The sequence below is a fragment of the Salvelinus namaycush genome, chromosome 25 (genome assembly GCF_016432855.1).
Source record: "Salvelinus namaycush isolate Seneca chromosome 25, SaNama_1.0, whole genome shotgun sequence".
Classification (NCBI taxonomy): Eukaryota; Metazoa; Chordata; class Actinopteri; order Salmoniformes; family Salmonidae; genus Salvelinus; species Salvelinus namaycush.
In genome coordinates this window covers 28,233,487-28,257,829 of record NC_052331.1, presented here as the reverse complement: position 1 = coordinate 28,257,829, position 24,343 = coordinate 28,233,487, and the positions used below count along the sequence as shown (strand labels likewise).

Here is a 24,343-nt window from a genome sequence, read left to right as displayed (position 1 = left end):
GGGAAAATGGAAAACCACAATATTGCCGTCACAAAGAAACAGCGAGAGCGAGAGGGTGAGGAGAGAGAGCGAGGAGAGAGAGAGAGCGAGGAGAGAGAGAGAGAGAGAGAGCGAGGAGAGAGCGAGAAGGAGAGAGAGGAGAGAGAGAGAGAGAGAGCGAGCGTGAGAGCGAGAGGGTGAGGAGAGAAGAGAGGGAGAGAGAGCGTGAGAGGGTGAGAGAGAGACGAGAGCGAGGAGAGAGCGAGAGAGAGCGAGAGCGAGAGAGAGCGAGAGAGAGCGAGAGAGAGCGAGAGAGAGCGAGAGAGCGCGAGGGGTGAGGAGAGAGAGAGAGAGGAGAGCGAGAGCGAAGGGTGAGGAGAGAGAGCGAGAGAGAGCGAGGGGTGAGGAGAGAGAGAGAGAGAGAGAGAGGGAGGAGAGCGAGGGGAGGAGAGGAGAGCGAGAGAGAGGGGAGAGAGGAGGAAGAGCGCGCGAGAGATGAGGTGGGGAGAGAGAGGAGAGAGCGAGAGAGAGAGAGAGACGGAGAGAGAGAGAGAGCGGCGTGAGCAGCGGTGAGAGAGGAGAGAGAGGAGAGGAGAGAGAGAGGGGATGAGGGAGAGCGGAGCGAGGCGAGGGATGAGGCGAGGGGTGAGGAGAGAGAGAGAGAGGAGAGCGAGAGCGAAGGGGAGGAGAGAGAGGAGAGAGAGGAGAGAGGAGAGGAGACGAAGGGAGAGAGGCGAGGGGGCGAGAGAGAGGGAGAGAGAGAGAGAGAGGAGGCGAGAGATGAGAGGGAGAGAGGAGAGAGAGGTGGACGAGAGAGAGCGGAGAGGACGAGAGAGAAGAGGGAGAGACGCGAGGGGAGAGGAGAGAGAGAGAGGAGAGAGAGAGGAGAGCGAAGGTGAGGAGAGAGAGAGCGACGAGAGAGAGAGAGCCGCGAGAGAGAGAGAGCGCGGAGAGAGAGACGAGGGGAGAGAGAGTCTGAGGGAGAGACGAGAGCGGGAGAGAGAGAGAGAGCGCGCATCGAGAGAGAGAGAGAGAGGCTGAGCGAGAGAGACGAGGAGAGAGCGGGAGGAGAGCGCGAGAGAGGAGAGAGAGAGCGCGAGAGAGAGAGCGCGGGGCGGGGAGAGAGAGAGAGAGAGGTCGGAGAGGAGAGAGAGCGCGACGAGGCGCGCGGGAGAGAGAGAGCGGGAGAGAGAGAGCGAGCGAGAGAGAGAGAGCGCGAGAGAGAGAGGCGAGAGGAGGAGGAGAGCGCGAGAGAGAGCGCGAGAGAGGAGAGAGCGCGAGAGAGAGGCGAGAGAGAGCGCAGAGAGAGAGAGAGAGAGGAGAGAGAGCGCGAGGGGTGAGGAGAGAGAGAGAGAGAGAGCGAGAGGCGAGAGGATGAGAGAGGAGAGAGAGCGCGAGAGAGAGAGAGAGCGCGAGAGAGAGAGAGCGCGGAGAGCGAGAACGAGAGAGCAAGAGAAGAGAGAGCGGCGAGAGAGAGAGGAGAGGCGAGAGAGAGAGAGAGGAGAGCGCGGAGAGAGAGAGCGCTGAGAGAGAGCGGAGAGAGAGAGCGAGAGGAGAGAGCGCGAGAGAGAGAGAGAGCGCCGGAGAGAGAGAGAGAGGCGCGCTGAGAGCGAGATGAGAGAGAGAGGAGCGCCGAGAGCGCGCGGAGGGAGAGAGAGCGCCGAGAGAGCGCGCGAGAGAGAGAGAGAGCGAGGACGCGAGAGAGAGCGAGAGCGAGAGAGAGCGCGAGACGAAGGGCGGAGAGAGCGAGGAGAGAGAGCGCGAGAGAGAGCGCGAGAGAGAGAGAGAGAGCGGCGGAGGAGAGAGAGAGAGAGCGGCGAGAGGGGAGAGCGCGAGAGAGAGCGGAGAGCGCGCGAGAGGAGCGGCGAGAGAGCGAGAGAGCCGAGAGAGAGCGCGGAGAGAGAGAGAGAGAGAGAGAGCGGAGAGAGAGAGCGCGACGAGAGAGAGAGCGAGAGAGCGCGCGAGTGAGGAGGCGGAGAGAGAGCGAGAGGAGCGAGAGAGAGGAGAGCGAGAGAGGAGCGAGAGAGAGGAGCGAGGGAGAGAGAGAGAGGAGCGGGAGCGAGAGAGAGGAGCGGGAGCGAGAGAGAGGAGCGGGAGAGAGAGAGAGGCGAGCGCGCGAGAGGAGAGCTGCGAGCGAGAGAGAGAGCGCGGGCGACGAGAGGAGAGAGAGAGAGGCGCGCGAGGAGAGCGCGCGAGAGAGAGAGAGGAGAGGAGAGAGAGCGAGAGAGCGCGACCGCCCAGAGAGCATGCGCGCGGCGAGAGAGAGGGCGAGGGGGGAGGGAGAGAGAGAGAGCGAGAGACGAGAGAGAGAGCGAGAGGAGAGAGAGGGGCGCGAGAGAGCGAGAGAGGAGAGAGAGAGAGAGGGGGAGAGAGGAGAGAGAGAGCGAGAGAGAGGAGAGAGGAGAGAGAAGAGAGGAGATGAGAGAGACGAGAGGGAGCGAGAGCACAGCGCGGCGAGGAGAGAGCGCGGCGCGCGGAGAGAGAGCGAGCGCGCGAGAGAGAGGAGAGCGAGCGCGCGCGCGAGAGGCAGAGAGCGAGCGAGGCGCGAGAGAGAGAGCGCGAGGCGGGCGGAGAGAGAGCGAGAGCGACCGCGCGACGAGAGAGAGCGACCAGAGCGCGGAGAGAGAGAGAGAGAGACGGAGCGCGCGAGAGGGAGAGCGCGCGCGCGCGAGAGGAGAGGAGAGCGCATCGGCGCGCGAGAGAGAGAGCAGCGCGCGCGACGAGAGGAGAGAGCGCAGCTTCGCGCGAGAGAGAGGCCGCGGCGCGCGCGAGAGAGAGCGCGGCGAGAGAGAGCGCGCGCGAGAGAGAGCGCGCGGAGAGAGAGCGCGCGAGAGAGAGAGCCGCGCGCGAGCGACGAGAAGATGCGCGCGAGGACGAGAGAGAGCGGGGCGAGAGAGAGGAGGAGAGAGAGAGAGCTGCGCGCGAGAGAGAGCGCGCGAGAGGAGAGCGCGAGACGCGCGCGAGAGAGGCGCAGCGAGAGGAGAGAGCGCGCGGAGAGGAGAGCGCGCGCGCGAGAGAGAGAGGCGCGCGAGAGAGAGAGGCGCGCGAGAGAGAGAGGCGCGCGAGAGAGAGAGCGCGCGCGAGAGAGAGAGCGCGCGCGAGAGAGAGAGCGCGCGAGAGAGCGCGCGCGAGAGAGAGCGCGCGCGAGAGAGAGCGCGCGAGAGAGAGAGCGCGCGCGAGAGAGCGCGCGCGAGAGAGCGCGCGCCGAGAGAGCGCGCGAGGAGAGCGAGATGAGCGCGAGGAGCGAGAGAGTCCGGAGAGCGAGGAGAGCGAGGAGAGCGAAGAGAGCGAGAGAGCGAGGGAGGAGCGAGCGAGAGAGCGAGAGAGCGAGAGAGCGAGAGAGAGAGCGCGAGGAGAGAGAGAGAGAGAGAGAGGAGGAGACAGGAGAGAGAGAGAGAACGCGCGAGAGGAGAGGAGAGCGAGAAGGGAGAAGAGGGCCCGAGAGATGAGAGCGCGAGAGAGAGAGGAGCGCGAGAGAGAGAGCGCCGCAGAGAGAGAAGAGAGAGCACGCGACGAGAGAGAGAAGAGCGCGAGAGAAGAGAGAGCGAGAGAGCGCGCGGAGAGAGAGAGCGCGCGAGAGACGCGCGCTGAGAGGAGAGAGCGAGAGAGAGGATGAGAGCGCGGAGACCGAGCGCGAGAGAGCGCGGAATGAGAGCGCGAGAGGAGCGCGAGAGGAGCGCGAGAGGAGCGCGAGAGGAGCGCGACGAGAGAGCGCGCAGGAGCGCGAGAGAGAGCGCGAAAGAAGAGCGCGAAGAGAGAGAGAGAGCGCGAGAGAGAGAGAGAGCGCGAGGAGCGCGAGAGAGAGAGCGAGAGCGCGCGAAGAGAGCGAGAGAGAGCGAGAGAGCGCGAGACGAGAGAGAGAGCGCGAAGAGAGAGCGCGCGGGAGAGAGAGAGCGGAGAAGCGAGAGAGAGAGAGAGCGAGAGCGCGCGAGAGGAGAGAGAGAGCGAGCGACGGAGCGGGAGAGAGAGAGAAGCGGCGGCGAGAGGACGAGAGGGAGAGAGAGAGCGCGAGAGAGAGAGCGCCGCGCGCGCGCGCAGAGAGAGAGAGCGCGCGAGAGAGAGAGAGAGACGAGGAGAGAGAGGGCGCGAAAGAGCGCGAGAGAGAGCGAGAAGAGGGAGAGGAGAGGAGGAGAGCCGCGCGGAGAGAGAGAGAGAGACGAGATGTGAGCAGGAGAGGAGGCGAGAGAGAGAAGAGCGCGCGAGAGAGAGAGAGATGCCGCGCGCGAGAGAGCGAGAGAGGAGAGAGAGAGAGGAGAGAGAGAGAGAGAGAGAGAGAGAGAGGAGACGAGGCCGCGCTGGCAAGCGCGCGAGAGAGAGACGCGCGCGCGGAGGAGAGAGCGAGAGCGCGCGCGTCGATGAGAGAGCGGGAGGGAGCGCGCGCGCGAGAGAGAGCGCGCGCGCGAGAGAGAGCGCGAGACGAGAGCGAGAGAGAGCGCGCGCGAGGAGAGAGCGCGCGAGAGAGAGAGCGCCCCGGAGCGCGAGAGAGAGCCCGCCGCGAGAGAGCGCGACGCGCGCGAGAGAGAGCGCGCGCGAGAGAGAGCGCCGCGCGCGAGAGAGGAGAGCGCGCGCGAGAGAGAGCGCGGCGCGCGGAGAGAGAGCGCGCGCGAGAGAGGAGAGGAGAGCGCGAGAGAGAGCGCGCGCGAGGAGGAGAGAGAGAGAGCGAGGGACGACGACGCGCGCGCGAGGAGAGAGACGCGCGCGAGAGAGAGAGGAGAGAGAGAGCGCAAGCTTGCCGCGCGCGAGAGACGAGAGAGCGAGCGCGAGAGAGACGCTGCGCGCGCGAGAGAGAGCGCGCGCGCGAGAGAGACGCGCGCGCGAGAGAGAGCGCGCGCGAGAGAGAGCGCGCGCGAGATGGAGAGCGCGCGCGAGAGAGGAGCTGCGCGCTGGCGAGGAGAAGAGAGAGCGCGAGAGAGAGAGCGAGGCGCGCGAGAGAGAAGCGCGCGCGAGAGAGGGCGAGCGAAGAGAGAGCGCGCGCGAGAGAGAGGCGCGCGAGAGAGAGAGCCGCGCGCGAGAGAGAGAGAGGAGAGACCGCTGCGCGAGAGAGACGCGCGCGCGAGGAGAGAGAGCGCGCGCGGAGAGAGAGCGCGCGCGCGCGAGAGAGAGCGCAGCGCGAGAGCGCGAGAGCGGAGCGTGAGGAGCAGAGAGAGCGAGGAGAGCGAGCGGCGAAGAGAGCGAGAGAGCTGAGAGAGGCGAGGAAGAGCGAGAGAGCGAGCGAGAGAGAGAGAGCGAGAGAGCGAGAGAGCGAGAGAGCGAGGAGAGCGATGGAGCGAGAGAGAGAGCGAGAGAGCGAGGAGAGCGAGAGAGCGATGGAGAGCGAGAGAGCGAGAGAGCGAGGCGAGAGAGAGGAGGAGAGCGAGGAGAGCGAGGAGAGCGAGAGGGAGAGCGAGAGAGCGAGAGAGCGAGGAGCGACGAGAGCGAGGCGAGGCGACGAGAGAGAGAGAGCGAGAGAGCGAGGAGAGCGAGAGAGCGAGAGAGCGAGGAGAGAGAGAGAGCGAGGAGAGCGAGAGAGAGCGAGGAGAGAGAGAGAGCGAGGAGAGAGAGAGAGCGAGGAGAGCGAGAGAGCGAGGAGAGCGAGAGAGCGAGGAGAGCGAGAGCGAGAGAGCGAGGAGAGCGAGAGCGAAGGAGAGCGAGAGCGAGGAGAGAGCGAGGAGAGAGCGAGGAGAGAGCGAGAGAGAGCGAGGAGAGAGCGAGAGAGCGAGAGGCGAGGAGCGCGAGAGCGCGAGAGCGCGAGAGCGCGAGGAGCGCAGAGAGCGCGAGAGCGCGAGAGAGCGGAGAGCGCGAGGAGAGCGAGAGAGAGAGAGAGAGAGAGAGAGAGAGAGAGCGAAGAGAGCGACTGAGAGCGAGAGAGCGAGAGGCGTAGAGAGCGAAGAGAGAGCGGAGGGGAGAGCGCGAGAGCGCGAGAGCGCGGAGAGCGAAGAGAGCGAGAGAGCGAGAGAGCGAGGAGAGCGAGGGAGAGCGAGAGAGCGAGAGAGCGAAGGAGAGCGAAGCGAGAGGCGAGAGAGCGAGAGAGAGAGCGAGAGGAGGCGGAGAGAGCGAGAGAGCGAGAGAGCGAGAGAGAGCGGGGAGAGCGAGGAGAGCGAGGCGAGAGCGAGAGAGCGAGGAGAGCGAGGAGAGCGAGAGAGCGAGGAGAGCGAGAGAGCGAGAGGAGAGCGAGGAGAGAGAGAGAGAGAGCGAGAGAGCGAGAGAGCGAGAGAGCGAGGAGGAGAGCGAGAGAGCAGAGCGACGAGAGCGAGAGATGAGAGCGAGGGAGAGCGAGAGAGCGAGAGAGCGAACGAGAGCGGAGAGAGCGAGACGAGAGCGCGAGAGCGCGAGAGCGCGAGAGCGCGAGAGGGAGCGCAGAGCGCGAGAGCGCGAGAGCGCGAGGAGCGAGAGGGAGAGAGAGAGAGAGAGAGAGGAGAGAGAGAGAGAGAGAGAGGAGAGAGAGAGAGAGAGAGAGAGAGAGAGAGAGAGAGAGAGAGAGAGCGAAGGGTGAGGAGAGAGAGAGAAAGCGAGGCTAAACAGGTGTACCATATTGGGCTAATGGCCCTGAATTAAGCCTGCAGTCATAACACACCTGGGTCCTGTTCAATACGCACACAAACAGGGCCTAAAATGTACTTTTTGATTTAAAATAATAATAATCTACCAGCCACTCAGATTTTTTACCAGGCCAAATATTGCCACAAAAAATTACAGCAACAAAAAAACTGATGAACATGTGTTGTAATGTTTCTAAAACAATACATGTATTACTTGTAAGAAGTAAAGCGGTATATTGATTAATTTAAGATTTTTGTGACCTGGGCCTTTTAACCAAAATATCAGAGATTAGACAAATGTTCACCTGCCCCTTTAAGGGTGGGAGGTTTCCGTGGTAATGCACCCCCAGAGTCATGTGCCTGTGAGATTGAGAGTCTGACTAATAGCCGTGTTGTATTCTCTTCTCTAGCAGCTGAAAGTCAAACATAGAAAAACAACCTAGCTTGTGAACAAAACAATGGAAATAGAACAAGAAACACAAGGACAAAGTCTCACTTCAGTAGACTTTCGTTTCAAGTAAACTAGACCAACTGTTATGTCTGTCCACAGCGCTTCTAAAAACAAATCTTTCACTCAGCGCTTCACGTGCGCACAGCCCCCAGCCAAGCAGTGTTGCAGAGCGAGGTGGGATAGGCTATAGGATTCATGGTTCTTTGACCTTGTGTGATTCATTTACCAGCTATGAAACAAGACGGCAGAAATACTTTCAACATAATACTTTTTATTCACAAATGCAAGTGAAATGCTCACACTGGAGCCCTGAGCACCTGCCAACGTGGCTGGTTCAATGGACAGCTTACCAGCCAATGTCAAAATCCACCCATATTTGGCAGGTGACGGGTGTTCATTTTTGGCCCTGCATACAAACAAAAATGAGTTTATTTTGGGACGAGTTTAGACGGTGCCTCAGTTTGTCTGTTTGGTGTTTAACGAACATGACCCAGGTATTTTATTGATCATAGAAAAATCACAGGAGAAATGTCTACAGATTCATTTTAAATCAGGAAAGCTCACTCCCACAACCTCCACAATCTACAGCACAGTCTAACCTAGGAGCCAGCCACACGACCAGTCTCTAGCGCGAGGCAGGCAGTCTGTCCTGAAGGGATAAACCGTAACCGCTGCAGACATGGTATTACATCGGTCAGGCAGTGCCTACTGTTGAAGACTGGTGAACATTGGGCAGTGCCTACTGTTGAAGACTGGTGAACATTGGGCAGTGCCTACTGTTGAAGACTGGTGAACATTGGGCAGTGCCTACTGTTGAAGACTGGTGAACATTGGGCAGTGCCTACTGTTGAAGACTGGTGAACATTGGGCAGTGCCTACTGTTGAAGACTGGTGAACATTGGGCAGTGCCTACTGTTGAAGACTGGTGAACATTGGGCAGTGCCTACTGTTGAAGACTGGTGAACATTGGGCAGTGCCTACTGTTGAAGACTGGTGAACATTGGGCAGTGCCTAGTGTTGAAGACTGGTGAACATTGGGCAGTGCCCCAGTATCAGCCGGGTGGGTCACCTGGATATTTGGGTTGGTTTAGTAATTTGCTGCTAACAGCTCCCATATATGCCTGCATCAGAGTGGAGGAGTGTGTGTGTGTGTGTGTGACGATATTTTGATTAAATTCACTCCTGAATAACCCCAGGTCCAGTCCAAAACCCCAGAACCAGTCCAAACCCCCAGAACCAGTCCAAAACCAGTCCAAACCCCCAGGACCAGTCCAAACCCCAGAACCAGTCCAAACCCAGTCCAAACCCCAGAACCAGTCCAAACCCAGTCCAAAACCCCCAGAACCAGTCCAAACCCAGTCCAAAACCCCCAGAACCAGTCCAAACCCAGTCCAAAACCCCCAGAACCAGTCCAAAACCCCCAGAACCAGTCCAAACCCCCAGGATCTGTCCAAAACCAGTCCAAACCCCCAGAACCAGTCCAAAACCAGTCCAAACCCCAGAACCAGTCCAAACCCAGTCCAAACCCCAGAACCAGTCCAAACCCAGTCCAAAACCCCAAACCCAGTCCAAACCCAGTCCAAAACCCCAGACCAGTCCAAAACCCCCAGAACCAGTCCAAACCCCCAGGATCTATCCAAAACCAGTCCAAACCCCCAGAACCAGTCCAAAACCCCAGAACCAGTCCAAAACCCCGGGACCAGTCCAAAACCAGTCCAAATCCCCAGGACCAATCCACAACCAGTCCAAATCCCCAGGACCAATCCACAACCAGTCCAAACCCCCAGGACCAATCCACAACCAGTCCAAAACCCCAGGACCAGTCCAAAACCCCAGGACGAGTCCAAAACCCCAGGACGAGTCCAAAACACCAGGACCAGTCCAAAACACCAGGACCAGTCCAAAACACCAGGACCAGTCCAAAACACCAGGACCAGTCCAAAACACCAGGACCAGTCCAAATCCCCAGGACCAATCCACAACCAGTCCAAACCCCCAGGACCAATCCACAACCAGTCCAAATCCCCAGGACCAATCCACAACCAGTCCAAACCCCCAGGACCAATCCACAACCAGTCCAAAACCCCAGGACCAGTCCAAAACCCCAGGACCAGTCCAAAACCCCAGGACCAGTCCAAAACCCCAGGACCAGTCCAAAACCCCAGGACCAGTCCAAAACACCAGGACCAGTCCAAAACACCAGGACCAGTCCGAAATTGAACAAGAATGCCGGTAGAAACTAGAGTCAGATAGCGTCTCAATCTGCACCCTAGTCCCTATATAGTACACTACTTTTGTATGGTTGCATAATTTATTCAAACAATTAAGACCAGAAGTATGTCAATAAATGAACACAGGCATCTTCATAGAGGGTCTAGAACGTCGCAGATAGACCTGGGTTAAGAGGTTCTGAATGTGTAATCTCTGTTCTGACCAATACGTTTCTATTTGAGCGTTCTGTAGTGCTAAACAGTTTCATCCCAAACTTGTTCTACAACAAACACCACTGGCTACCATGATTAAGAGTAATAGCGGGTGTTTGTATAAAAGTGCTGCTTGCTTGTATTGTCACTACGCCACCCCCAGGCTCATGTCAACATTGGATCATTGTACCACCGTGACGTTACCGATGTTACTGTACCACCGATGTTACTGTACCACCGATGTTACTGTGTGTGTTTACAACTAGCCTCTGCAGAGTCCCCCAACAACTGGATGTTCTGGTTTTCAGAGGAAATGGAAAGAGAGCCTGTCACATGACTTCCACGTTTGGATGTTAAAAAGGAGACTTAGGCTTAACTCCTCCTCCACATTTACTGGATTGGTTGAACAGTGCAGGAGATAACGAGAAAAAAAAAACAGTGTTAGGAGTTTAAGACCAGTATGTAAGGGGTCTAGTTTCAGGCCAGTATGTCGGGGACCTCGTTTCAGGCCAGTATGTCGGGGACCTCGTTTCAGGCCAGTATGTCGGGGACCTCGTTTCAGGCCAGTATGTCGGGGACCTCGTTTCAGGCCAGTATGTCGGGGACCTCGTTTCAGGCCAGTATGTCGGGGACCTCGTTTCAGGCCAGTATGTCGGGGACCTCGTTTCAGGCCAGTATGTCGGGGACCTCGGTTCAGGCCAGTATGTCGGGGACCTCGTTTCAGGCCAGTAATGTCGGGGACCTCGTTTCAGGCCAGTATGTCGGGGACCTCGTTTCAGGCCAGTATGTCGGGGACCTCGTTTCAGGCCAGTATGTCGGGGACCTCGTTTCAGGCCAGTATGTCGGGGACCTCGTTTCAGGCCAGTATGTCGGGGACCTCGTTTCAGGCCAGTATGTCGGGGACCTCGGTTCAGGCCAGTATGTCGGGGACCTCGTTTCAGGCCAGTATGTCGGGGACCTCGTTTCAGGCCAGTATGTCGGGGACCTGTTTCAGGCCAGTATGTCGGGGACCCTCGTTTCAGGCCAGTATGTCGGGGACTAGTTTAGGGCAGTAGCGGGGAAACTGTTTTCAACCTCGTTTCAGGCCAGTATGTCGGGGACCTCGTTTCAGGCCAGTATGTCGGGGACCTCGTTTCAGGCCAGTATGTCGGGGACCTCGTTTCAGGCCAGTATGTCGGGGACCTCGTTTCAGGCCAGTATGTCGGGGACCTCGTTTCAGGCCAGTATGTCGGGGACCTCGTTTCAGGCCAGTATGTCGGGGATCTCGTTTCAGGCCAGTATGTCGGGGATCTCGTTTCAGGGCAGTATGTCGGGGATCTAGTTTCAGGGCAGTATGTCGGGGATCTAGTTTCAGGGCAGTATGTCGGGGATCTAGTTTCAGGCCAGTATGTAAGGGATCTAGTTTCAGGCCAGTATGTCGGGGATCTAGTTTCAGGCATTTATTTTACACGTGCTATGTTAGGTTAGCTCAAAACTGATGTTACTGTGTGTGTGTCACTAACGTTACAGTGTGTGTGGTGTGTGTGCGCGTACCTGGACACTGTCGTCGTCGTCGTCCTCATCAGAGGGGCCTGGGGGTGACTTCTCCACATCGGAGCTGACCGAGGGCTCCCTCTTCCTCTTAGTCTCCTTCACACTGCTGCCACTGCCCTCCGCTGACTCCACCTTCTTAGTGCTTCTAGAGGTAGGAGGGGAAGAGAGGGATTAGGAGAAGGATGAAAGAGCGACAGAGAAGAGGACGGCGGGATTAGGAAGAGAAGGATGAATGAGAGGTTGATATGAAAGAGGTGGAGAATATGTAGAGAATGACTGATGAGAGTGAACACCATCTCATGTCATCTTAAAACAGGTATTACAGTCAGCTTTTGCTTCTGTCTCTGATAGTATGAAGTCAACAATACTTGAAACAGTGTTTCCCAACTCCAGGCCTCGGGTACACTCAACAGCATACATGTTTGCACTGAAGTACTGGAGTTAGGATACACTGGCCTAAAGTATAGTTAACTTTACACCACAATCTTTAAACTCCTGAAAAACTCATAATCTGCTTCCACTATATAGACTTTCCATAGCATGGAGGACCCACCGTAGACACCAGCGGAAACCATTTTGATGACTGTTGGAACAATCAACAATCATCTGTACACACAAGAGCATTTAGCAAGTTAAACCTGTGGTTTCAAAGTTGATGTTCAGATAAACACTGAGATGGAAGTCGTGTGATTTCTCGTAACCATCATGGAGACGCCATATTTTAAAGTAACAGTTTGAGGTCAATTCATTTCCTTGAGGCTGGATGACGGACGGTTGAAACGAACAGCTAGAGAAGGGAAGAGGAGGGAGGGAAGCTGTGTGTCTCTTTCCACACACAGAGAGCGAGAGAGAGAGAGAGAGAGAGCCCGCTCCGCTCCTCCCTGCCACAGATTACACAAAGCCCTGGGGGCGAGCAGTCTCTCCTTAGCTCACTCCCTTGCTGGCTCTACTCTAGGGCCCCCCTCTCCTTTCATTTGCAGCCAAGAGCAATCACATCGCCCTGGTAACCCGCGGTCACGTGATCCCGCACCTGTTCCTCTGGCTGGACGCCACAGGCTGGAGCCATCTGCTCTACTCAGACACTCTACTCCTCTCCCTCTATCACTTATCTCCTCCTCCTACTGCTGCTACACTGAACATAAATAAAATGCAACATGAAACAATTTCAAAAGATTTTTACTGAGTTTGTATGATTTTCTTAAATTAACTATTTGAATGAATGAATTAGGCCCTAGTCTATGAATTTGACATGACTGAATACAGATATGCATCTGCTGGTCACAGCGATCTTTAAAAAAAAAAGATGGATCAGAAACCAGTCAGTATCTTGTGGGACCATTTGCCTCATGCAGCGCGACACATCTCCTTCACATAGAGTTGATCAGGCTGTTGATTGTGGCCTGTGGAATGTTTTCCCACTCCTCAATGGCTGTGCGAAGTAGCTGGATATTGGCCGGAACTGGAAAAAGCTGTCGTACACGTTGATCCAGAGCATCCCAAACATGCTCAGTGGGTGATAGGTCTGATGAGTATTCAAGCCATGGACGAGCTGACATTTTCAGCTTCCAGGAATTTTGAACAGATCCTTGTGACATGGGGCCGTGCATTATCATGCTGAAACATGATGGCAGCGGATGAATGGCACAACAATGGGGCTCAGGATCTCGTCACGGTATCTCTGTGTTTTCAAATTGACATAAATCAAATGCAATTGTGTTCGTGCTCGTTGTCCATAGCTCTTGCCTGTCTATACCATAACCCCACCGCCACCATGGGGCATTCTGTTCACAACGTAGACATCAGCTCACCCACACGACACCATACATGCTGTCTGCTACCAGCCCGGTACAGATGAAACTGGGATTCATTCATAAAGAGCACACTTCTCCAGCGTGCCAGTGGCCATCGAAGGTGAGCACTGAAGTCTAATGACGCCGAACCGCAGTCCGGTCAAGACCCTTTTATTTCAGCTCATGAAACATAGGACCAACACTTCACATGTTGCATTTATATTTTTGTTCAGTGTACATAATTATATAACTCCATTGCGTTCCCCCCTTTCATCTTGGTTAGATAAGCTTCCCCATCTTCCCCCCTACTAATCAACCACAGACTTGCTCCTCTCGGTCCGCTCCTCTCCAATGCATCTTCCTCTAACAATCAGAGGCTCTAGCTCTCTCCTTTCATTCTACTGTTCCATCTTATTGATCAGCTTCATCATCCCTTCGCTCTAATTCTCTTGCTTTTCTCTGTCAACCTAATATCCCTTTCCCTTGTTCTTTCACCCCTCTTTCCTTCTCCATCGCTTTTCCACTTAGTCAGCCTCTCAACCTCTTCTCCTGTCTCCGCTCCTTCTCTACCCCGCTATCAAGTCTCCCTTTCTCTCCTAACCACTCATTCTTCTCTTCCCTACTATCCCACTTACTCCTCAATACTGCTCTCCAGTAACAATGTCTTGTGGGCAGGGTTCAAGGCTGTGTGTGTATGCAACCAGGGGAGGAGGAAGGTAGCGGAGGTAGCAACACAGAGGGCTAACGCCTCTAACCAACTCTGTTATAGAATTGTTTTCAAAAATGTCATCTTTATTTAACTAGGCAAGAACAAATTCTTATTTACAATGACGCCAACCCCGGACGACGCTGGGCCAATTGCGCGCCGCCCTATGTGACTCCCAATCATGGCCGAATGTGAAATACCAGGTTTTAGAAGATGGTGGCTCTAGTATGTAGGGCTAAAATACCAGGTTTTAGAAGATGGTGGCTCTAGTATGTAGGGCTAAAATACCAGGTTTTAGAAGATGGTGGCTCTAGTATGTAGGGCTAAAATACCAGGTTTTAGAAGATGGTGGCTCTAGTATGTAGGGCTAAAATACCAGGTTTTAGAAGATGGTGGCTCTAGTATGTAGGGCTAAAATACCAGGATTTAGAAGATGGTGGCTCTAGTATGTAGGGCTAAAATACCAGGATTTAGAAGATGGTGGCTCTAGTATGTAGGGCTAAAATACCAGGTTTTAGAAGATGGTGGCTCTAGTATGTAGGGCTAAAATACCAGGTTTTAGAAGATGGTGGCTCTAGTATGTAGGGCTAAAATACCAGGTTTTAGAAGATGGTGGCTCTAGTATGTAGGGCTAAAATACCAGGTTTTAGAAGATGGTGGCTCTAGTATGTAGGGCTAAAATACCAGGATTTAGAAGATGGTGGCTCTAGTATGTAGGGCTAAAATACCAGGTTTTAGAAGATGGTGGCTCTAGTATGTAGGGCTAAAATACCAGGTTTTAGAAGATGGTGGCTCTAGTATGTAGGGCTAAAATACCAGGTTTTAGAAGATGGTGGCTCTAGTATGTAGGGCTAAAATACCAGGTTTTAGAAGATGGTGGCTCTAGTATGTAGGGCTAAAATACCAGGTTTTAGAAGATGGTGGCTCTAGTATGTAGGGCTAAAATAACGGCCATTATGGTGCTCAACTGCATTAACAAGTGGAATGTTTTAAAGTGGACCACTGGAATTCATCTGGAATGCGGTGTCTGAGGTGCACTGGGTGGCATTTAGGCATGTGGTCCTCCAGCAGTGGTGTGTGATGCTCTATTCTGACAGGAAGACAGCGGAGGAGGAGGGAAGGAAGGAGAAGGTCCGAGGGGGGAGAGTTACAGGACACCTGCCGTTCGCTGGTGAGATGAGTCATACACAGCTAGACCCCCTGACACTTCCTCCTGCCCACACACCACAGCTTTTGCATACTTGCTAAGGGCAATGCATGTACACAGGGGTATATACACAGAGCTTCAGCAGTGCCTGCAATAACTCTGGAGACATTAACAAGGTACGGTTAGCTCAGTCATGTCACAGGCTTGGGAGGTGAGGTGCCTGGATGCAGAGAGAGAGTAAGCAACAAGATAAACAGATGCTATGGTGAGAGCTGTGTGCTGATTGAGGGCTGAAGGCACTTCTGTCCTTTCAGTATGAGCAGAAGACATTGTAGTACCACACTTCTAAATGCATTCACAATGCATCCAACGAATGTGGATCTAGCGTTCGTCTGCGCGTTGTTTTAAGGACGACCCGCTGTAGACGTCTGACTGGCGATATTTTTTTGCAAAATAGGTGCGCATGCGGTTAGCAAATCCTGTTCAGGGGCTAAGTACTCTTAACCAGCAAACACTATTGGTGTGTCTGAGCCCTTAAGGGTTAACACATGGTTTACTTTGTTTGCATTCAGGGAGAGAAACACACACAGGTGAGGTGGCTGCAGGTGTGCTTCCTTCCTGACAGAGGTGTGTACTGCAAACAAATTTAGGACACACCACACCATGTCACACCCATCTGTGGGTGTGGCAGCAAGAGGAGTGATGACACAGGAGACGACGGGCAGCTATTAATAGCTCAGCTTTCTCCCAGGATGACCTAGCACACAAACAAGGTCCAAAGCCAGCCGGCTACCTACCTGCCATTGGCTCACGGTCCATCCCCCTCTGGTCTGAAGCCTCACACTCCACCCATGTCAGTGAAGCTGGCTAGGTAAGCAGGGGACAAGTGCACTCGCTCCTCAGCGGTTTAAACCAAACTGACACTCTACACCGTGTCAAGGACACTTTTTATATACACACACACACCAGTGAGGAAAATGATTGTAAAAGCAATATGGCGGAAGCTTTCACATAGCCACTTCTTTTAGATCAGTGTAATAATACATCCAGGACTAATAGAGTAAACACCTAGGTGCTAAGATACTAATACATCCAGGACTAAGAGTAAACACCTAGGTGCTAAGATACTAATACATCCAGGACTAAGAGAGTAAACACCTAGGTGCTAAGATACTAATACATCCAGGACTAATAGAGTAAACACCTAGGTGCTAAGATACTAATACATCCAGGACTAAGAGTAAACACCTAGGTGCTAAGATACTAATACATCCAGGACTAAGAGTAAACACCTAGGTGCTAAGATACTAATACATCCAGGACTAAGAGTAAACACCTAGGTGCTAAGATACTAATACATCCAGGACTAAGAGAGTAAACACCTAGGTGCTAAGATACTAATACATCCAGGACTAAGAGAGTAAACACCTAGGTGCTAAGATACTAATAGAGTAAACACCTAGGTGCTAAGATACTAATACATCCAGGACTAAGAGTAAACACCTAGGTGCTAAGATACTAATACATCCAGGACTAAGAGAGTAAACACCTAGGTGCTAAGATACTAATACATCCAGGACTAATAGAGTAAACACCTAGGTGCTAAGATACTAATACATCCAGGACTAAGAGTAAACACCTAGGTGCTAAGATACTAATACATCCAGGACTAAGAGTAAACACCTAGGTGCTAAGATACTAATACATCCAGGACTAAGAGTAAACACCTAGGTGCTAAGATACTAATACATCCAGGACTAAGAGAGTAAACACCTAGGTGCTAAGATACTAATACATCCAGGACTAAGAGAGTAAACACCTAGGTGCTAAGATACTAATAGAGTAAACACCTAGGTGCTAAGATACTAATACATCCAGGACTAAGAGTAAACACCTAGGTGCTAAGATACTAATACATCCAGGACTAAGAGAGTAAACACCCATTACCGATTGTTATGAAAATGTGAAAATTGGCCCTAATTAAATCGGCCATTCCGATTAATCGGTCGACTCTATCACCTACCTCTTCGTTATCGTTCAGGGACGCACTGCTGTAACGACAGTGCATTTTCGCGAATGCGCTTGTTAAATAACCGTTTGGCGAAGTAGGCTATGATTCAATGATAAATTAACAGGCACCGCATCGATTATATGCAACGCAGGACAAGCTAGATAAACTTGTAATATCATCAACCATGTGTAGTTAACTAGTGATTATGTTAAGATTGTTTTTTATAAGATACGTTTAATGCTAGCTAGCACCTTACCTTGGCTCCTTGCTGCATTCGCATAACAGGTAGTCAGCCTAGTGGAGTGCAATGTAATCGGCCATGATCGGTGTCCAAAAATGACCATTACCGATTGTTATGAAAATGTGAAAATTGGCCCTAATTAAATCGGCCATTCCGATTAATCGGTCGACTATCACCTACCTCTTCGTTATCGTTCAGGGACGCACTGCTGTAACTAGCAAACTGCCTTTGCACCCTACTGCTGTCTTTCCAGACCACACGCTGATGCTGTAACTAGCAAATTGGTTGTCTCTTCTCTCTTCAGTGGCGTGCTGCATTCTTTTATGTGAACGATTGGCTGAGCCTTGGATACAGCCAGTACGGCTCCAAACACGCATCACTCGTTCGCTTTCAGCCAGTAGTGAGCCAAAGCCACCCCGCCCCCACTCCCAAACTTTTCTCATTGGATCGACACAAATCCCATAGGTCACCTATATCGGATTCAAAACGGATAATTTTGCCAAAAGGTGAATAGTTTGCATCCCTGATGTAATTTTCAATTGATTTGCAAAAATGTCTAAAAACATGTTTTCACTCTGTCATTATGGGGTATTGTGTGTAGATCTTTGAATAAAAAATTTATTTAATCAATTTTGAATTCAGGTTGTAACATGTGGAATAAGTCAAGGGGTATGAATACTTTCTGAACATACAGTAGATCAATAAATTGTCATGGGCACTGGAACAGTCAGCAGCAACCGGCCTCCCCATACTGGACTGGGAAATCAAATGTCTGTTTACAGATGAGCTGGTGCCTACAGAAGCACCTATATATCCAGCCAATTACAGAATCTCAGTAAGACTAAAATAATGCAGCTCCAAAAAAGGCCCAGTTGCCAGAACAAAAAGTACAAATTCTAATCTAGACACCGTTGCCCTAGACCACACAAATAATTATATCTACCTCGGCCTAAACACCACCACAGTTAACTAACACAAGGCTGTGAACGATCTATGGAGACAAGGCAAGGGCCTTCATGCCATCAAAAGGAACATAAAACTCGACATCCCAATTAGGATCTGGCAAAAAATATATATACTTCAAATCAGTTATAGAACCCATTGCCCTCTATTGTTGTGAGGTCTGAGGTCCACTCCCCAACCAAGAATTCACAAAATGTGACAAACACTCAATTGAGAATCTGCATGAAGAATTCTGCAAAAATATATTTAAATGTACAACACAAAACCCCAAACAATGCATTCAGAGCAGAATTAGGACTATACTAGTTATCAAAATCCAGAAAAGAGCTGTTACATTCTACAACCACCTAAAAAGGAAGTGATGCCCACACATTCCACCACAAAGCCCTCAACTACAGAAATTAACCTAGAGAAAAGTCCCCTCAAACCGCTGGTTCTGTGGCTCTGTTCACAGGCAGACCCCACAGAGCCCAAGGACAGCAACAATTGGACCCAACCAAATTATGAAAAAGCAAAAAGGATACCTATTTGACACACTGCAAAGAAATCAACCAGAAAACAGAGCAAGATGGGAATGCTATTTGTCCCTAAACAGAGAGTACACAGTAGCAGAATACATGACCACTGACTGACCCAAAATCCTTGATTATGTGCCGACTCAGTGAGCATTGCCTTGCTATTGAAAAAGGTTGCCATAGGCAGATGGGATATTTCCCCACTGTCCACAAAATGAGGTGGAAACTGAGCTGCACTTAACTTCTTATGGCTGCAGGGGCAGTATTGAGTAGCTTGGACGAAAGGTGTATTGGATAGAAAACACTCTGAAGTTTCTAAAACTGTTTGAATTATGTCTGTGAGTATAACAGAACTCATATGGCAGGCAAAAATCAGAGAAATCCAAACAGGAAGTGGAAATTCTGAGCCTGGTAGATTATGGATGAGATATGGATGAGTTTTCACTTCCTACGGCTTCCACTAAATGTCAACAGTCTGTAGAACTTTGTCTGATGACTCTACTGTGAAGGGGGGCCGGATGAGAGGAGAATTAGTCACCACTGCCATGAGGTGACCATTCTTTGACCATGCGCGTTCACATAAGAGGGAGCTCCGTTCCATCGCTCATCTGAAGTCAATGTAATTCTCCGGTTGGAACGCTATTCAAGATCTATGTTAAAAACATTCTAAAGATTGATTCAATACATCGTTTGACATGTTTCTACTGACTGTTACGGAACTTTTGGACATTTCGTCACGTTTTAGTGAACGTGCTTTGTGACTTTGGAATTGTTTACCAAACGCGCTAATGAAAGTAGCTAATTGGACATAAATAACGGACATTATCGAACAAAATCAAGCATTTATTGTGGACCTGGGATTCCTGGGAGTGCATTCTGATGAAGATCAAAGGGAATATTTATCATGTAATTTCTGGTTTCTGTTGACTCCAACATGGCGGCTAATTTGACTATAGTTCTGAGCGCCGTCTCAGATTATTGCATGGTTTGCTTTTTCCGTAAAGTTTTTTTGAAATCTGACACAGCGGTTGCATTAAGGAGAGGTATATCTATAATTCCATGTGTATAACTTGTTTTATCATCTACATTTATGATGAGTATTTCTGTTGAATAGATGTGGCTATGAACTATCACTGGATGTTTTTGTAACTAGTGAACGTAACACGCCAATGTAAACTCAGATTTTTTCTATATAAATATGAACTTTATCAAACAAAACATACATGTATTGTGTAACATGAAGTCCTATGAGTGTCATCTGATGAAGATCAAAGGTTAGTGATTAATTTTATCTCTATTTGTGCTTTTTGTGACTGCTATCTTCGGCTGGAAAAATGGCTGTGCTTATTCTGTGGCTTGGTGGTGACCTAACATAATCGTTTGTGGTGCTTTCGCTGAAAAGCATATTTGAAATCGGACACTTTGGTGGGATTAAAAACAAGATTACCTTTAAAATGGTATAAGACACATGTATGTCTGAGGAATTTTAATTATGAGATTTCTGTTGTTTTGAATTTGTCGCCCTGCACTTTCACTGGCTGTTGTCATATCATCCCGTTACCAGGATTGCAGCCATAAGAAGTTAACCTCCTGCCAAATGTATGACCACATTAGACATTTCCCACAGATCACAAAACCACAGCATTTTTTAAAACAAATGACCAACCAGTGCCCCTCCGGACCTCACTCCTCATCCACCTAGGAGTTAGCGAACTCTGGGTCTTAACCTGCGTTTCTCACTGACTGGTCACATGAGTGAGGGGTGGGATAAAGAGTGCCGCACAGCTCAGCTGCAGTGATGGCAACAATTTTTGCTATTGGCTCCTTGATTTGTTGCTAGATGACGTTTGCCAGTGCCGCAACGACGTCACAGCACCAATTTGCCTTGTTGTGCCATAGCTGCGGTCCCCAACATAACGTTTTTCGTCCCATTTCCCAACGCAACACCCATGTGTGCTTTTCTGCCTGTGTATTCAGTGACTGTTGCACAGGCAGCTTCTCCTACTCTAGTTTGCACCAGAATTGAGTGAGAAAAGTTGCTAAATGCTATAAAAACCATCAAAACCCACTGTCAAAAAACTCCAAAGGCAGCCTGAAATGAGGCTGTGTATTTGCTGCTAGACTCTTACCAATAAAAGTCGCTGGAAAGGTCTGAAAATTCTGTATATATAGCGACAAAGTCACTGAATTGGCAACATTGATAAGGTGATGTTGATAGCTTGAGGTGACCCTCCCATATGGCCTGGGAAACAGGCCAATGAAACGTAGATCAAATCTCTGATCTTGGAAATGCAGTTGCTGATGGTGGGGATGAGTATGCGCTATCAATTCCAAGTCGACTTCAGAGTAAGGTTTATCCAACAAAGTCCTAAAAGCATAAAAACTGACCTGAACACAAATCAGCTTTAAGACCCTAGCCAAAACACATTCACACCATTAGTAATACTGATCCCTGAGAAACACCAAAGCTTTCATTCAAAGCATTCAAAAACAGTAGTAATAGAGAAGCTGATTTCGAGGTATGGGCCTTGCCTAGATCTAGCCTAGCTAATGTAGTGCTGGTATAAATAGCCTAGATCTAGCCTAGCTTATGTAGTGCTGGTATAAATAGCCTAGATCTAGCCTAGCTTATGTAGTGCTGGTATAAATAGCCAAGACGTAGCGCTGATATAAATAGTTAGGCCTAAACTAAAGTGACATTTAGTACACTTAGTTTATGTAAAGCAAATGTAACCTACCTGGGCTTCTTGGGCATCTTGGCCTTGGGGGTAGTGCTCTTGGCCTTCTCCTTGGGCTCTTTGGGAGTCTTGGGCTCTTTAGGCTCCTTCGGTTTCTTCTTTGTCTTCACCACAAGCGATTCCTCCAGGGCACCTGTCAGACAGTTAACCTCCGCCCAGGGACCGTCCCCGACCTTTCGTTTCCCCTCCTCGCCACATTCCTCTATACATCCTCCTTTCTTCTTTTTTGGTTTCTTTTTCCCCTCTACTCTTTCCTCCACCATCACCTTTGCTTTCTTCTTTTTTGGTTTCTGCTCAGTGGGCTTCTTGACACGGTTGGCTGGCTGGAGGTTTGCCCCCGAAGCGGGTGTCCTGTCAGAAGCTGTCATCTCAGATGACGTAGAATACTGCCAGGAGAAGGGGAAGGAATAATAAACTAGTAAATATTTTTCGGCAGCAGGAGAAACAAAAACCAACCAACCGGTCTGAGGCGGTTCATCAGACAACTCAAGGTTTAAACCGTTTTTGTTTATATTTGAACAAAAGATATCTGCCACAAGTCAAATTTCCACTGCCTACCCGAGTCCTTACCTTTATCTCCATATGGCCATTACTAGCTTTATACTATTCTTAAGTTCAGCATGGTGACAACAATAACTTTACTAAATCTATAGCTCAATAGAGAAAGAGCAAATGTTTGACTTAAACCTATAGAGACAACACATGTAATTTATTCAGACTGCTGGTTCAATTGAGAATTATATACCTAAAGAGAGTGAGAGGCTAGGACTCTAGCCTCAAATCCTAAAGAGGGACTTGGTAATTCTTGTCTAACCTCTATTCCTATAGAGACTGCGCTGGCCCTCTCCCCGCCACAGCCCCAGCTGAGCTGGGCTGATAGGAAACCAGTTGGCAGCTGTTTGGGGCTTCCAGCTGGGAGTGGGGGGGGGGGGGCATCATTTATGGACATCAGCAAATGTACTGCAATATGCCACAGCGCTCTCCAAAAGGAGTCTTCGAAAACAACGCCCTTGTCTGAGCTAGTTCAAGTGTGTGCAAGTATTTCCACTAAAGACAGTAGAGCGAAAGAAAGAAAATTCAGAAGAATGAAAGATGTGAGGTTCTGTTTGTAGAGCACTTGCTTTATCCCGGAGGCCCGCAGTTCACTCAAAGACAAAACTTGAGAAACCACATCAACTGCGGCAGTCGAATGCAAATTTCCTGTAAACAGGCGAGCAGACAGATTGGTTGCATGGTGCATGCCAAACATCACCAAGGTCACAGAGAAAGTGTTTACGCCCATCCCCAAACAGAGGTGTGCAGAAGACAGGCCGGCAATAGAAAGAGAGCGAGGCGAGAGAGGAGGGCTTGGGCTGCTGCTTTAAATGGATAAATGTCTCCTCTTGCCCAGCTTCCCCGATAATCAATCCCATGAATGACAATAGGCCCGCTGCGCGCACTTACTGCATCACTAATGTGACAGCAGCAGTGACGAATACGATACGGACGGTATTGGGTTTCATCTCTCGGAGGGGGAAAGAGTGACGTGCCGGTTAATCTGACAGCCAAAGTGCTCGCTCTAGAAGCTAAATACTCCTTAAAGGAGCAGAGGCCTGCCACTGCTGTTGAGTGGCTGTGGTCTTTCATACCCAACACTATCAGGGTTGGCAAAGGGCCTGACGTAGCCATCGAGACTAGAGGTCGACCGATTAATCGGAATGGCCGATTAATTAGAGCCGATTTCAAGTTTTCATAACAATCGGTAATCAGCATTTGACGATTGCAATCCACAAGGAGACTTGTGCAGGCTGACCACCTGTTATGCGAGTGCAGCCAGCAAGTTGCTAGCTAGCATTAAACTTATCTTATAAAAAACAATCAATCTTAACATAATCACTAGTTAACTACACATGGTTGATGATATTACTAGTTTAACTAGCTTGTCCTGCGTTGCATATAATCAATGCGGTGCCTGAAATTGTGTCACTTCTCTTGCGTTCAGTGTAAGCAGAGTCAGGGTATATGCAGCAGTTTGGGCTGCCTGGCTCGTTGTGAACTGTGTAAGCAGAGTCAGGGTATATGCAGCAGTTTGGGCTGCCTGGCTCGTTGTGAACTGTGTAAGCAGAGTCAGGGTATATGCAGCAGTTTGGGTCGCCTGGCTCGTTGTGAACTGTGTAAGCAGAGTCAGGGTATATGCAGCAGTTTGGGTCGCCTGGCTCGTTGTGAACTGTGTAAGCAGAGTCAGGGTATATGCAGCAGTTTGGGCCGCCTGGCTCGTTACAAACTGTGTGAAGACCATTTCTTCCTAACAAAGACAGCAATTAATTTGCCAGAATATTACATAATTATGACACAACATTGAAGGTTGTGCAATGTAACAGCAATATTTAGACTTAGGGTTTCCACTCGTTCGATAAAATACAGAACGGTTCCGTATTTCACTGAAAGAATAAACGTTTTGTTTTCGAAATGATAGTTCCCGGATTTGACCATATTAATGACCTAAGGCTCGTATTTCTGTGTGTTTATTATAATTGAGTCTATGCTTTGATAGAGCAGTCTGAGCAGTGGTAGGCAGCAGCAGGCTCGTAAGCATTCATTCAAACCACACTTTCCTCCGTTTGCCAGCAGCTTTTCGCAATGCTTGAAGCACAGCGCTGTTTATGACTTCAAGCCTATCAACTCCCGAGATTAGGCTGGCAATACTAAAGTGCCTATAAGAACATCCAATAGTCAAAGGTATATGAAATACAAATGGTATAGAGAGAAATAGTCCGATAATAACTACAACCTAAAACTTCTCACCTGGGAATATTGAAGACTCATGTTAAAAGGAACCACCAGCTTTCATATGTTCTCATGTTCTGAGCAAGGAACTTAAACGTTAGCTTTTTTACATGGCACATATTGCACTTTTACTTTCTTCTCCAACACTGTTTTTGCATTATTTAAACCAAATTGAACATGTTTCATTATTTATTTGAGACTAAATTGATTTTATTTACATATTATATTAAGTTAAAATAAAAGTGTTCATTCAGTAATTGTCATTATTATAATATTATTAAAAAATAAATATATATATATAATTTTTTTTAATACTATAAATCAGCCGATTAATCGGTATCGGCTTTTTTTGGTCCTCCAATAATTGGTATAGGTGTTGAAAAATCATAATCGGTCGACCTCTAATCGAGACGCTACAAATATGGTTATTTTTAATATTCAGTATTCCTTGAAAGAGCCACAGGGCGGACGATGATGCTAGTGATGTGACAATACCAGTATGGCAATATTTTTTATATGGCAAAAAGAAAACACGAAGCAGACCAAACTCTATGGTCCTTTA

The 24,343-nt window shown here is 50.3% G+C and overlaps 1 protein-coding gene across 1 annotated transcript in view; it reads right to left on the bottom strand.

The window, feature by feature from the left end:
* LOC120019866 (chromodomain-helicase-DNA-binding protein 7-like) overlaps positions 1-24,343 on the bottom strand; it is a 96,670-nt gene that overhangs the window by 44,134 nt on the left and 28,193 nt on the right. Inside the window, exons 3-4 of the mRNA XM_038963280.1 lie at positions 21,016-21,401; positions 10,893-11,049 (exon numbers count right to left, since the gene is read on the bottom strand). Of these exons, the coding sequence (XP_038819208.1) occupies positions 10,893-11,049; positions 21,016-21,401 (543 nt within the window). The remainder of the gene's footprint in view (positions 1-10,892; positions 11,050-21,015; positions 21,402-24,343) is intronic.